We start from the raw sequence: 12671 nt of genomic DNA on the forward strand, positions 1-12671 counted from the left end.
AGTTGTGAATGACTACATAAATCATTGTGCTCTGGGGTCATTTTTCCTGAGCTAAGACAAAAATGTGTGAGCTGGAGGCTAAACATCTGTGAGCTAGCTCACTCCAACTCAGTATAGAGGGAACAATGGCTATGACACTGGTGGCTGCTACTGTAGAAAAATAACCCCCTAGCTGATGACATACCCCACCCCACCCCACCCCGCACTCCTGCTTTGAGAAATGCTGATTCCTATGCTTGGGATAATACAAATAGCAGTTCTAACTCTTCTGAATGTATATTTGAAAATATATGAGGTTGCACAGCTGTTTTCTTTCAACAAAGTGGATCTTTGTATTTCATTGTAAAATATTTTAGGTGAGTTCTTTGCTTCAAGAGAGCAAGAAAGCAGGGACCATGGATCTTGATAAAAAGAAAAACCTTAGTCAGAGGTAATGTGCATTTTAAAAATTTCTTTGGACAGCTTTAGCATCAAAATAATATTTACTAGGAGGGTTTAAAGATGTAAAGAGATTAGATAGGGGACCTAAAAGTATTTTACAGTACTGTCAGGTCTGCGTGGAATCTTATTGATGTCTGTCTAATGGGGCTTACTCCAGGAAGGTGCTATTAAGATTACAATTAAGCTGCAATTGTAAGCACAGTTATTTGGCAGAAAACCTCATTAACTTCAGTGAAGTTCATGTCTAAATAAATAATTTAAAGTGTGTTTGAAAGTTGTATGGTCACTATTCTTCAAAAATGTTTGTGGATGCAGACAGTCAGAAGGTGTAGTGGGCTAGAGGACTCAAGGTGAGAACTAAACTTTATTCAGTTGCCAAATAAGATTTATTCTTAAGTATAAAAAGTTGAATACATTTCAATACAATGTTTCCCTTAGAGGCAGTAAACAATTATGGGGTTTTTTTTAACAGGGAAAAGATTTGTTGAGCTACTTGTTAAGTCATTTGGGTTTATAAAAACATGTAGAAATATAAAACTGCATTCCTGTGTGTTCCTGCTCAAAAAAAGCCCTGCATATACCCAATTCCTAGGAATAGTCACCTGAAAAACATTCATGACAACTTTAACTCTGCCAGGCTTGACTAATAATGTACAGGCAATGGCATCCTTTCATTGTTAATATTATGATAAAATAAGCATGCGGCAGTAGAAAATTTTCTAGTCCACATTGCTGATATTCTGTCCAAGGTGCCTTCTTGAAGTTTGTTGAAATTCTCCAGAATAGTGAGCAAATGAGACACTCTGCTGCTGTGTATCCTTGGTCTGGAAACACAGCAAAGCACTAGAGTGGCTTCCAGTTTCAAGTCTTCCTCTCTGGGTACCAGCAGGGAGCACAACTCAATAATCAACAGCCATAATGCTCCACTTTCTTTTCCCAGTCAGTGAAGTATGGTGCAGTGTTATGGTGGGCAGTGCAGTCCTGTAGTGAATTATCTGCCCAGGTGAGTAGCAGCTAGCTGGAGGGGCTATGGCTCAGTGGTAGAACTACATTCTTGGCACAGAGGTCATCCCAGGTTCAGTCCTTGGCATTTTGCTAACAAGGTTGCTGGGAATGACCTTTTGCCTGAGAACATGGACAGTGGCTACCAGTCAGAGTAAGCAGTGTTGAGCTAGATAGATCAGTGATCTGTCTCCCTATGTGTTCATGAGTTCAAATTGCGTGGTTGGTCTGTTAAAGCACAATTGCATGTGCAGAATTGGGGGCTTTATTCCTGTTGTGCTTGCAGGTAAAGATGCAGCCTTTTGCTATTCATATTTATTGTAGATGTTTGGAGCTGAAGAAGTCTGTTGATGAGAATGCTTTTACTCTTCATAACCTGAAAAAAGTAAGTATTTTAGATACTTTCCTCAAAATACTTTGGGTCAGAAGTTCAGAGTAATTATGTAAGCTTCCGGGGAGCATTATACAGCATATCGGCAGGAAAAATCCCATGCATAGTTATAGGATGGGGGAGGCTTGTCTTAGTAGTAGTATGTGTGAAAAGGATCTAGGGATCTTAGTGGATAATACGCTGATGCAGTGGCTAAAAAGGCAAATGCAATTTTGGGCTGTATCAACAGAAGTATAGTGTCCAGATCATGTGATGTGATAGTATCACTTTACTCTGCTCTGGTAAGGCCTCACCTGGAGTATTGTGTTCAGTTTTGGGCACCACATTTTAAGAAGGATATAGACAAGCTGGAACGGGTCCAGAGGAGGGCAACAAAGATGATGAGGGGTCTGGAGACCAAGTCCTATGAGGAAAGGTTGAAGGAGCTGGGCATGTTTAGCCTGGAGAGGAGGTGGCTGAGAGGTGATATGATCACCATCTTCAAGTACTTGAAGGGCTATCATATGGAGGATGGTGTGGGATTATTTTCTGTGGCCCCAGAAGGTAGGACCAGAGCCAGTGGGTTGAAATTAAATCAAAAGAGTTTCAGGCTCAACATTAGGAAGAACTTCCTGACCGTTAGAACGGTTCTTCAGTGGAACAGGCTTCCTTGGGAGGTGGTGGGCTCTCTTTCCTTGGAGGTCTTTAAACAGAGGCTAGATGGCCATCTGACAGCAATGAAGATCCTGTGAATTTGGGGTAGGTATTTGTGGGTTTTTTGCATTGTGCAGGGGGTTGGACTAGATGACCCTGGAGGTCCTTTCCAACTCTATGATTCTATATACCCTTGTCTGGCCTTAGCATAAATACAGGGCATATATATATATATAGGATATGAAGCTTCATGAAGATGACTTTGGAAGCTGCATATATCACACAACAGCTGATAGCTGTGTCCCATAAGCAAAGGACAGGGTTCTTTTTTTTGGCATAAGGGACCATGTGAATGATTGGATGTAATTAGTATACTCTCCGGCGTGTCATGCTGGCCATGCTCGTCTCTCTCTTTGTATATCCACTGAAAGGATGTCTCCTCTTCTGGATCAGGTGAATATTATCCGCTTCAACAACCCTTTAATTCCTCTATCGATAACCTCTATTTTTTTTAGTTTCTTGAGTGCTTGAGAGTATACTCTCCAAAAATGCAGTCTGTATCACATGCAGTTGAAATCATAATGTTCCAGTAATGTACCATATTGTGATCTTACAGTCAGACGAACCTGCGCCTGTGGGAAATTATCATCAGAGAAAAGAAGAAGAAGAAAAGCAATTGTTGATGCTTTCTCAGCAATTAGAAAAACTTGCTTCAGTCCTGAGTCGAGAAAATGTGATGAAGGGCTCCATTGTGTAAGCAGAGTAAAATGGATGTGGAATTCATAGTCTGGACTATCACAGTCTTCTTAATTTTGAGCATGGGTGTTTTTTAGAATCCATATTTACACTTTCCTATAATGGTTATGGATGAGAGAAATACAAGTAGGAACTCTGTGAAACATATGGCGGGTGGGGGGGAATCCCCTCCCCGCCTCTGCTTTCCCACTGGTGAAGTCAATTGCTAGGCAGTCAGCCAACTGGTAGTGCTGCCACTGCTCCCCCTGCCCTCCCCTCACTGCCTGCCCATCTAGTGCACTCATCCATTCACTGGCTTGTGTTTGTGAAGAAGTATTTTCAGCTCTTTCCTCCATGCCCATATTGGCATCCCTCCCCAGCTTACACAGCAGTGGCAGCTTCTGTTCTTTCCCCACCCTTCTGTCTGTCCCACCCCACTTGGTGGTGGGGATAGCAGCAGCTACTAGTGTGTGGGGTGGCAGCTCCTGCTTCTCTTTGTCTGCCCGAAGTGCTAACATTTCATGAGGGGGAGGGCTCCTTTTTTCCTCCCAGCTCTCCAGCCTCCAGAGGAAAGGTGGAGCTGGGTTGAAACAGAGCATGTGGGCTTGTCTGGGTTCTCTTCTCCATGTTGCTAGTAAGTTTTCATTGTCTGAATTTCTGCAGGTGCTCTCCTCTGTTTGTTTTTAGCTTCCTTTCCATTTTTTATTTTTCTACAAACCTGGAGGCTCCTGCAAGTTTATCAAAAAAAATCCCTCCTTTCTCTTTACATGGCCCCAGTCTGCAAATTTAAGTGTCCACAGATGGAACCATGTTGACTATTAGATATATTTATTTTAACCGTGTCTGCATTATGCCTATCTCTAGTGGCCATTCAGGACTATTTTTTTTTAAGTGAGGGAGAACAAAATGTACGTTCCCATTGTGTTGATGGCTGATATTTTGTGAGAAGACCCTGTGAGCTGTTGAGCAGCATTATGGGTTCCCAGAGTTACCCATGATGACAACACCAAAGCCTGTGCTGGGGAAGCTACAGAAGAAGTTGTGCTCAGTGCTTGGGAGAGGTCAGGAAACTCTTTCAAAGATTACTTGCAAGGTTTTATGTGAGCTCAAGGACTCAATGTGCCTGGCAGTAGAAAGGGGGAAAGAAGTGGAGCAAGTAGGAAGAGAGTGGTAAGAGGAGGATGGTGAGGAGGAGAACAGGATTTCTCCTCCTGCAAGGTGTAGATGGGAGAATGGAGCCAGAGGAGGTGAGGGAAGTAGTGTTTGGTGACGGTCCATGTGGGACTTGTCTAGAAGATACCTAACCCTGCATTGTGGACTGATAGTACCCGTCTTGAGCTTCAGAAATAAGATTACTAAGAAAATCGGAATGAATTGAAAATGAATTCAGGGCTCATAAGAACATAAGAGAAGCCATGTTGGATCAGGCCAACGGCCCATCCAGTCCAACACTCTGTATCACACAGTGGCCAATAATTTATATATATATATACACACACAGTGTGGCTAATAGCCACTGATGGACCTCTGCTCCATATTTTTATCTAACCCCCTCTTGAAGCTGGCTATGCCTGTAGCTGCCACCACCTCCTGTGGCAGTGTATTCCACATGTTAATCACCCTTTGGGTGAAGAAGTACCTCCTTTTATCCGTTCTAACCCGACTGCTCAGCAATTTCATTGAATGCCCACGAGTTCTTGTATTGTGAGAAAGGGAGAAAAGTACTTCTTTCTCTACTTTCTCCATCCCATGCATAATCTTGTAAACCTCTATCATGTCACCCCGCAGTCAACATTTCTCCAAGCTAAAGAGCCCCAAGCGTTTTAACCTTTCTTCATAGGGAAAGTGTTCCAAGCCTGTAATCATTCTAGTTGCCCTTTTCTGCACTTTTTCCAATGCTATAATGTCCTTTTTGAGGTGCGGTGACCAGAATTGCACACAGTATTCCATATGAGACCGCATCATCGATTTATACAGGGGCATTATGATACTGGCTGATTTGTTTTCAATTCCCTTCCTAATAATTCCCAGCATGGCGTTGGCCTTTTTTATTGCAAACGCACACTGTCTTGTCACATTTTCAGTGAGTTATCTACCACGACCCCAAGATCTCTCTCTTGGTCAGTCTCTGCCAGTTCACACCCCATCAACTTATATTTGTAGCTGGGACTCTTGGCCCCAATGTGCATTACTTTGCACTTGGCCACATTGAACCTCATCTGCCACGTTGACGCCCACTAACCCATTCGATTCCAAAACATGTTTTTTAACGCTAGAAAGAGAAAGTGAAGGTCTTGTGTATGGATTAAATCAGAGATTGTTTAAAATAATCACCTCTCATGGTTTATTCTGTGGTTTGTTTTTTGGCTAGAGATGAGAAAAACAAAGCCAGTACAAAGATGAAACAGGTAAATGAGGATATTGAAGAAGATGATGATGAAGAATGTGATGAAGAAAGTATAGAAGAGGAGGAAGAGGAGGAGGAGGAAGAAGAGGAGGAGGACGATGATGAAAGCAAACTAGGAGATGATTCAGCTATTAGGCATTTTTCCACTCTTGGTGATTTTACTGCTCAGCAAGAAGGGGATCTGACATTCAAAGCAAGTAAAATGTAGAATCTGTGGGCACAATTTGCCAAGCACTGCAGGGTTTTTTAGATCTTCCATTTGTTATAGTGACTATTTACTTGTGTTCTTATGCCTCTCTTTTATGTGCTCCAAATTTGTTAGATGATGTGTGGTGCTACTGCACAGGTGTGACCCACTGACTTGACTCTGCAGGTTGTTTAGACTGGTGCAGGCATAGCTGTTGTTGTGTCCAGTCTGGTAAAATTATTTCAAAGCAAGCTACTTTGTAGAATTGGTTTGCCATGATTATTACTGATTATTATACTGTATGGACCTGTATCGAGGTGAAAGGTGACAGTAATGCACTTTCCCTGTGAAGTCATTCTCAGTGGAGACAGGCTTGCCTATTATTAGGAATGGGGTTAAGGTTTTAGTCCACTATAGAGTTTCCCTAAGTGCAGTTCTTTACTTTCCCTATATAACAAATAGCTACCATTCCTTCCTAAAAGAAAAAAGAGAAAATGCATACTTTGGGAAACAGTTGAGGCAAATGCTAAATATGTCCCAGGTGACCTCAGATTCTTGATAAGAGGAAGAGAGCTAACATTTTTCCATCTTCAAGGCTTGCTGATTGAAGTCAATCTGTATTGTATTAATAGAAGTCCATGAGGATCAAGACCAGAACTTCATCTCTGTAGCCTTGCCCTGAGTTCTGTTTTTTGGAGTATAGTACAGAGATGGAGGGCAGTAGAATGTTGTACTTGATGTTGCGCTTTGCCAGAACAATACTGTTCTGTTACAGTCCTCGAGAAATGTTTCTGTTAAGTTGACATGAGTGCAACCTGCTTTCTTTTGGGAATCTCAGCATAGTGTCTCTCATATGTGGTATTGTTTAGAGCAGCTGCCAAGCAGTTTGGGTGTTTTAGATTTGCCTGTTCATCTGTGGCATGTTTTACAGTCATGCTATGCTAAGCACAAAAACAGATAAAAGCAATGGCTACTTTTTTGCTGGAAAACATCAAATTACATAGCTTCTGTCACAATGCATCTAGCACTTACAACAGCTGCATACTTTTTAAACAATTGAATGTTAAAATGTTTTCTTTTCTCCCTTTCTTATATTTCAGAAAGGTGAGTTGCTTCTTATAATTGACAAAAAGCCTGATGGCTGGTGGCTGGCTAAAAACACCAAAGGGGAGAGTGGCCTCGTGCCTAAAACCTATCTGGCCGTGAGTGTGCTTTTGCCTTCTTTTCTGTTTACTTAGACTTGTCTGCCTTTATTGTTAGCATCTGTCTGCCTTCGTATGACATTGGTTTTGCAGCACTCTGTGGTCTGCTGTGAAAATTTACACAGACAATTTACACAATCAATTTACCATTATCTGAGTTCCCCTTATTGACCTCACAGTTTAGAAGAAAGGCAGCTGCCAAAGTACATAGAATGTGTGCAGGCTACCTGTCTATTGTATGAGGGGACTGCTCTCCAGTTTTTAGTCAGGCCATACTCCCAGAACCTTAATTTCTCTCAAGAATTACCCACAAGCAATCTGTAAAATCAGTGGTATACCAAGAAGCAGAAATGTTCTGCTATTCACTAAAACGTAGCATTGTCTCCTTTGGGACAGCATATCAAGGAGAATAGAATACCTTATTCCTCAGTGCTTTGAATTGCTCCAGGGCAGGCTATGATGAGGTAGCATGGCCCTTCAACCCATGATTGGCTATCATCATTCTTCTCTTGGTCTGTGCAGTTGTGCAGACCTCTTGGCACTAGATCAGGGGTGTCAAACTCCTTTGTTACGAGGGCCGGATCTGACATAAATGAGACCTTGTTGGGCTGAGCCATATCAGGCTGGGCTGTGTGTGTACCTATTTAAGATTAGGTAGCAGAAATACAAATTTTATAAAGAACACAAACATATTATTTAAAAACTTAAAACATGCTTAAAATGTTAGCATTCATTGGTCTTAAAGATGCTGTCTTTGCATTTCTCCCATGGGATCCAGGGAACTGGGCAAAGGAAGCTCTGGCTCTTTCCTTCCTTCCGCAGGGGACTGGGGGGGAGCCTCAGCCAATAGAAGGAAGAGAGGCTTGGCTCAGTAGCTCCACTGTGCACTGAGGCTCCTCCTTCCCCCCAAGGGAGGAGCCTCAGCTAATGGAGAAAATAGAGGTTTTGCTCTGTAGCTCCTGTGCAATTGAGCAAGCCTTGCAAAGCAAGCTGTTATGCAGAAGGAAGCAAGAGAGAGGGAGAAGGAAGCAGATGACAACCAGTTGCACGGGGGCCTGATAGGAGCCCTCTGCGGGCCCGATTCGGCTCCTGAACTGCATGTTTGACCCCCTTGCACTAGATTGTCCTAGTTAGTTGGATCTTCTTTCCCAGTTCTAAGAAATAAAGATCTAGTGTGGTTCACCACTGCAATGTGTTAACTTTGCAGGTATATGACAAAGAAGGGGTGGGCCAAGGAGCAAGTGATGAGGAAACAGAAGAAGACATAGAGGTGACAGATGAAACAGCTGGGGGAGCTGAAATTCTGAAAAGGTAAAGAGAAAATGGCTGGAATACACGCATACTGGGGATGGTGAATGGATATGGTATAGCTCAGTCTTTCAGATATTGTAAGCTAAAGCAGGGTTGGAACTTGGATGGGAGACCACCAAGGATGATTCTGCAGAGGAAGGCAATGACAAGGCACCTCTGCTTCTCATTTACCTGAGTCACTTGTGACTTGACGGCACTTAATATATACTAATATCATTAGCATATTCATTGTGATGGGAGCTTCTTCAGGACAGAATCAATCTTGCATAGTATGATGGTGCCGTCAACTTCCCTCATTTTCTATTTCCCTTTAGTGACTGAGCTGCCCTAGTAATGTGTTTTCTTCTTTGCTGAAGAACTTTGGCTATTCCAGGCTGTCACAATACAATACTTTGCCTGCTGGCTCAGCCCAGGAACCTGAGGGAAGGATCAGGAGCCCCCTTCAACCTAAACAACTTGAATGGCATTTGAGGCATTTTGAAACTCAAAAATAACAAAATATTTGATTTAAGAGTGGAAAGGTCAGGGGAAATCGGGGTAAAATTCCTGAGGTAACTCAATATAGATAACTCTGCAGTAAAATTAGTACATGCATAAACTTGATTTATTTATTTATTTCTATTTTAAGCCTGCCCTTCCTGTAGAACAAGCTCAGGGCAAGTTACATCATAAAAACAATCAACAGTAACCCCCCCCGCCACAATTTAAAATATATAAAATCTAAAATTACAAAGAACAATAGGTACTAAAGTGGCAGATTCTGCCTCACAGACATGGCCTATTGTCCAGGTCCAGCAGGTCTTATAGCACTGGGATGGAATGAAGGGGGGAGGCCAATAACAAGTGACGTCCACTGCCTCAACTAAGAGCCTGGTGAAAGAGCTCTGTTTTACAGGCCCTACGGAATTGAAGCAGATCCTGCAGGGCCCAGGACTCCAGGAGGAGCTCATCTTATGTTCTTATGTTTAGTTCTTATGTTTCAGACTAATGAGAGTTCCTTAAGCGATTCACAGTTAACTTAAAATCTTTGTATTGAGAAGCCTTTGTTCCATTATTTTCCCAAACACTCCAGTACACTTTCTTTGAATATTCTCTAACTCTTTTGGTTTCCAGAAGGCTGGGATACTCTTCCCAGTACCCAAACCTCTTCTCTTGAAACACCAGTACTCGTCTTTAGTTTTTACTGACTCTTTAGGATTCTCCAGGCAGTTTCTAACCACACCAGACTAGGGATCTCTAACTCCCTGTTTGACTGGGCAGGGAATTTTCTTCTCTTTGGTCCAGATGAGAGTCTTCACCTATTTCCCAAACTTTCTTGACAACTTTCCTCCAGTTCTCTATCTGTGTTAAATTGCTCTTAGCTAAGGCTGATATCTGAAACTGTCAGTCTTCTCAGCTAGGGTTGAAATCAGACTATCAGTACTCAACTCAGCCATGGCAGAAATTTGACCGACTGTCTCCTCAGTATTCAGGTCTCAAGTCTTTCTCTGCTCAGCTGATGCTAACCAATCAGATTGCTCAGGGTAGCCTGTCAGCTAAGGCTCTCTGTTTCTATAAAGAATTAACCCATCTCCTTTCATTACTGTGCTTGTATGTAACTTCTGAGCTTTTAAAAAAATCAGTCTGTCACACATAGGCTGTCCATTCCTGGTTTAACATTGCTAATTTCAGCTTCTCTCTATCTTTTCCATTGTTTTTTTATTTACAATTTACTGTATTGTATACAGAAGTTGGGTAAAGCCAGTGGCAGAATTAAATTGTTTCCAGTAGAGATAGTTTGAATTGATATTCTTGAAGAACAATTTATGAGTTATAATTAAGAAGCAGTCTAGGGACAAATAGAAAATATATTTAAATTTAGATTTACCCCTTAGTTTTCTTGAATATCTGAAATTTTTCTAGTACTGCAGAAAAATAAATACACGAATAACTTCTGTACCACAAAAATCAGACCAATGCTTAGATATAGTACTGAAGGCTGTATGTTAAATTAAAAACACACACATTTGTTTCTTATTTGCAAGTTTTCTTGTAAAATAGGAAAGCAGTAGCTTTGAAGAGACAAAAGGATCAAAATATTAACTCACTACATACAGGTGTTAGAGTGTGGCATTTGATCTAGCCAACTTTAAAATTCAATTTTGCTTAATTTCCATTCCACATTCCAGTAGCTTATGTCCCATGATCCACAGGAATAGTTTATTTGGTGATCGAAGAAGACCTTTTCCTCCCTTTTTTCACCAGTAGAAAACCTATAGAACCTATCTCAGTTCTCTTGGGACATATTCAAACAAAAGTGGTAGAACATATAAGGAAAAGAATGCAGCAAATGAGGTGGTGCATACAGTGACCAAGGCATAATAACCAATATTGACTTGAATACATTGGGAGTGGATAGCTGAGGTAACAATGTGAAGAATGGTTCTGAAGTTAGCAGCCATCTGGATCACTTTCTGAAGTTAGCAAACATCTGGATCAAGTAGTGAACTCAGTCAAATAGAAAATGTTCATCCCAGTTCTCTGCATGTTTACTTGGAAGTAAGTTTCTCTCTGAATTAACAGATTTATTTCCAGGTTGAATGCATAGGATTGCAGCATTACCCACTAAACATAGTTTTTACTGGTCTTGGACAGAATACAGATCAGTTGGTATTATCTACTGGGACATTCACTCAACATACTATTTCAGCAATCCATCAACAAACACATGTCAAAAGCTGCAGTACTGCAGTCGGAGCCCTCTGCTCATGACCTGAGTTTGATTCCAGCAGAAGCTGGTTCAGGTAACCGGTTCAGGTTGACTCAGCCTTCCATCCTTCTGAGGTCAGTAAAATGAGTACCCAGCTTGCTGAGGGGAAAGTGTAGATGACTGGGGAAGGCAATGGCAAACCACCCCATAAAAAAGTCTGCCGTGAAAACGTGAAAGCAATGTCACCCAAGAGTCGAAAACGATTGGTGCTTGCACAGGGGACTACATTTACCTTTACACCTGCAGTATATTAATTTGTTTTCTTTTGTGACATTTTTACACCAGAACAGACTCACACTGGAGTGCTGTGAAAAAGGCTATAACAGAGGTTAGTCTTTGCTTATTATTTACAAGCTACCATTAATGATTTTTGATAGGAGCCTTTTTGCTATTAGTTTGACTTTTTATAAACCAAAAGCTGTGTTTTATCCTCTTAACATTTCTCAAACATTTGGGCTGTAGAATACTTGGCATTCATTGATCTTTTAGCCCTAAAACTAGCAAATTAGTGTAGTGGTGGCAGTGAACATATACTGTAGGGACAAAAACAGCTGAAATCTTCTTTTCTGAACAGAATAATACTTTAGATGCGTTGACCACCATGGGAGCAGTTCCAGCTGGATTTCGACCCTCAACACTTGCGCAACTCTTGGAAGAAGGTAGGAATTTGGTAAAGCTATTTCACAGAAACCAGAGTTTCCAAATTGTGAGGCCAGTTTCCCTTAGGAATTGTAGGGGGTGACTGGGGCTGGGATTGGATAATATAATCACTGATACTAAGTCTGTGGGTGTTTATTTTGTCTTGTTTCTCTAGGTTCCCAGAATGAGTGTTGGTATTAACGTTTTAATATATTTAAAAATACCTTTCCCTTTGAAACGCAGTTGTAGTTGTAAATAGACGCTGCTGCAGTGGGATGTTTTTGTACAGTGTTCAGGAGCTCATCATGCAGGAGGCTGTGGCTTAATAGTAACAATATTGATTTTGCTTGGAGGAGATCCCAGCTTCATTCCCTGGCATCTCCATTTAAAAACACAAGAAGCATGAAAGACCTTTACCTGAGATCCTGGAGAGCTACAGCCAGTGTTAGAAATGAAGTCTAGTAGCATTCAGGAGACTGGGACATAGGGATCAAAACCCTACCTGTCTCTCTGTGAACTTACTTCATCTTCCATTTTTGCACATTTTCAGCTTCTGCAGGGCCAATGACTTTTGGCCTGAAAGACATTAAAACTTAGCCCATATTTAGCTGAAGCCTGTTAGAACAGTGGAGGTCTTCAATTTCTATCTCACACCAGTCAGAGTGGACAGTACTGACCTTGACAGACTAGTTGTCTTACTCAGTAGAACGCTTCATGTGTGTTGTATGTCCATTTTGTTTTAATCTGGACACATAGGTTAGTTTTGACTCCCTCTCATTTGTATACCTTTGTGACAAAGCTGAGGTTGCTGCTCCATTATTTGTGAACAAGCCTGAAAGCTGTGGCTTTGAAATATGTTCTGGAGTTGATAAAACTGTCAGTGTGGTCAGGACATGGATATCAATTTGTAATTGAACTATTGCTGCAGTCCTGAGGTCAAATAACTCATAAAGTAGTGCACTTTATTCTTCTAG

General features: G+C 41.4%; 1 protein-coding gene across 2 annotated transcripts in view; it reads left to right on the forward strand.

The window, feature by feature from the left end:
- NPHP1 (nephrocystin 1) overlaps positions 1-12671 on the forward strand; it is a 45372-nt gene that overhangs the window by 2095 nt on the left and 30606 nt on the right. Inside the window, exons 2-9 of one of the 2 annotated variants that reach the window (XM_060248352.1) lie at positions 357-430; positions 1768-1828; positions 3084-3220; positions 5574-5806; positions 6901-6998; positions 8206-8309; positions 11344-11386; positions 11633-11717. In XM_060248352.1, the coding sequence (XP_060104335.1) occupies positions 357-430; positions 1768-1828; positions 3084-3220; positions 5574-5806; positions 6901-6998; positions 8206-8309; positions 11344-11386; positions 11633-11717 (835 nt within the window). The remainder of the gene's footprint in view (positions 1-356; positions 431-1767; positions 1829-3083; positions 3221-5573; positions 5807-6900; positions 6999-8205; positions 8310-11343; positions 11387-11632; positions 11718-12671) is intronic. The other variant, XM_060248362.1, reaches the window with a different exon arrangement.

The sequence above is a fragment of the Heteronotia binoei genome, chromosome 1 (assembly GCF_032191835.1).
Source record: "Heteronotia binoei isolate CCM8104 ecotype False Entrance Well chromosome 1, APGP_CSIRO_Hbin_v1, whole genome shotgun sequence".
Lineage (NCBI taxonomy): Eukaryota > Metazoa > Chordata > Lepidosauria > Squamata > Gekkonidae > Heteronotia > Heteronotia binoei.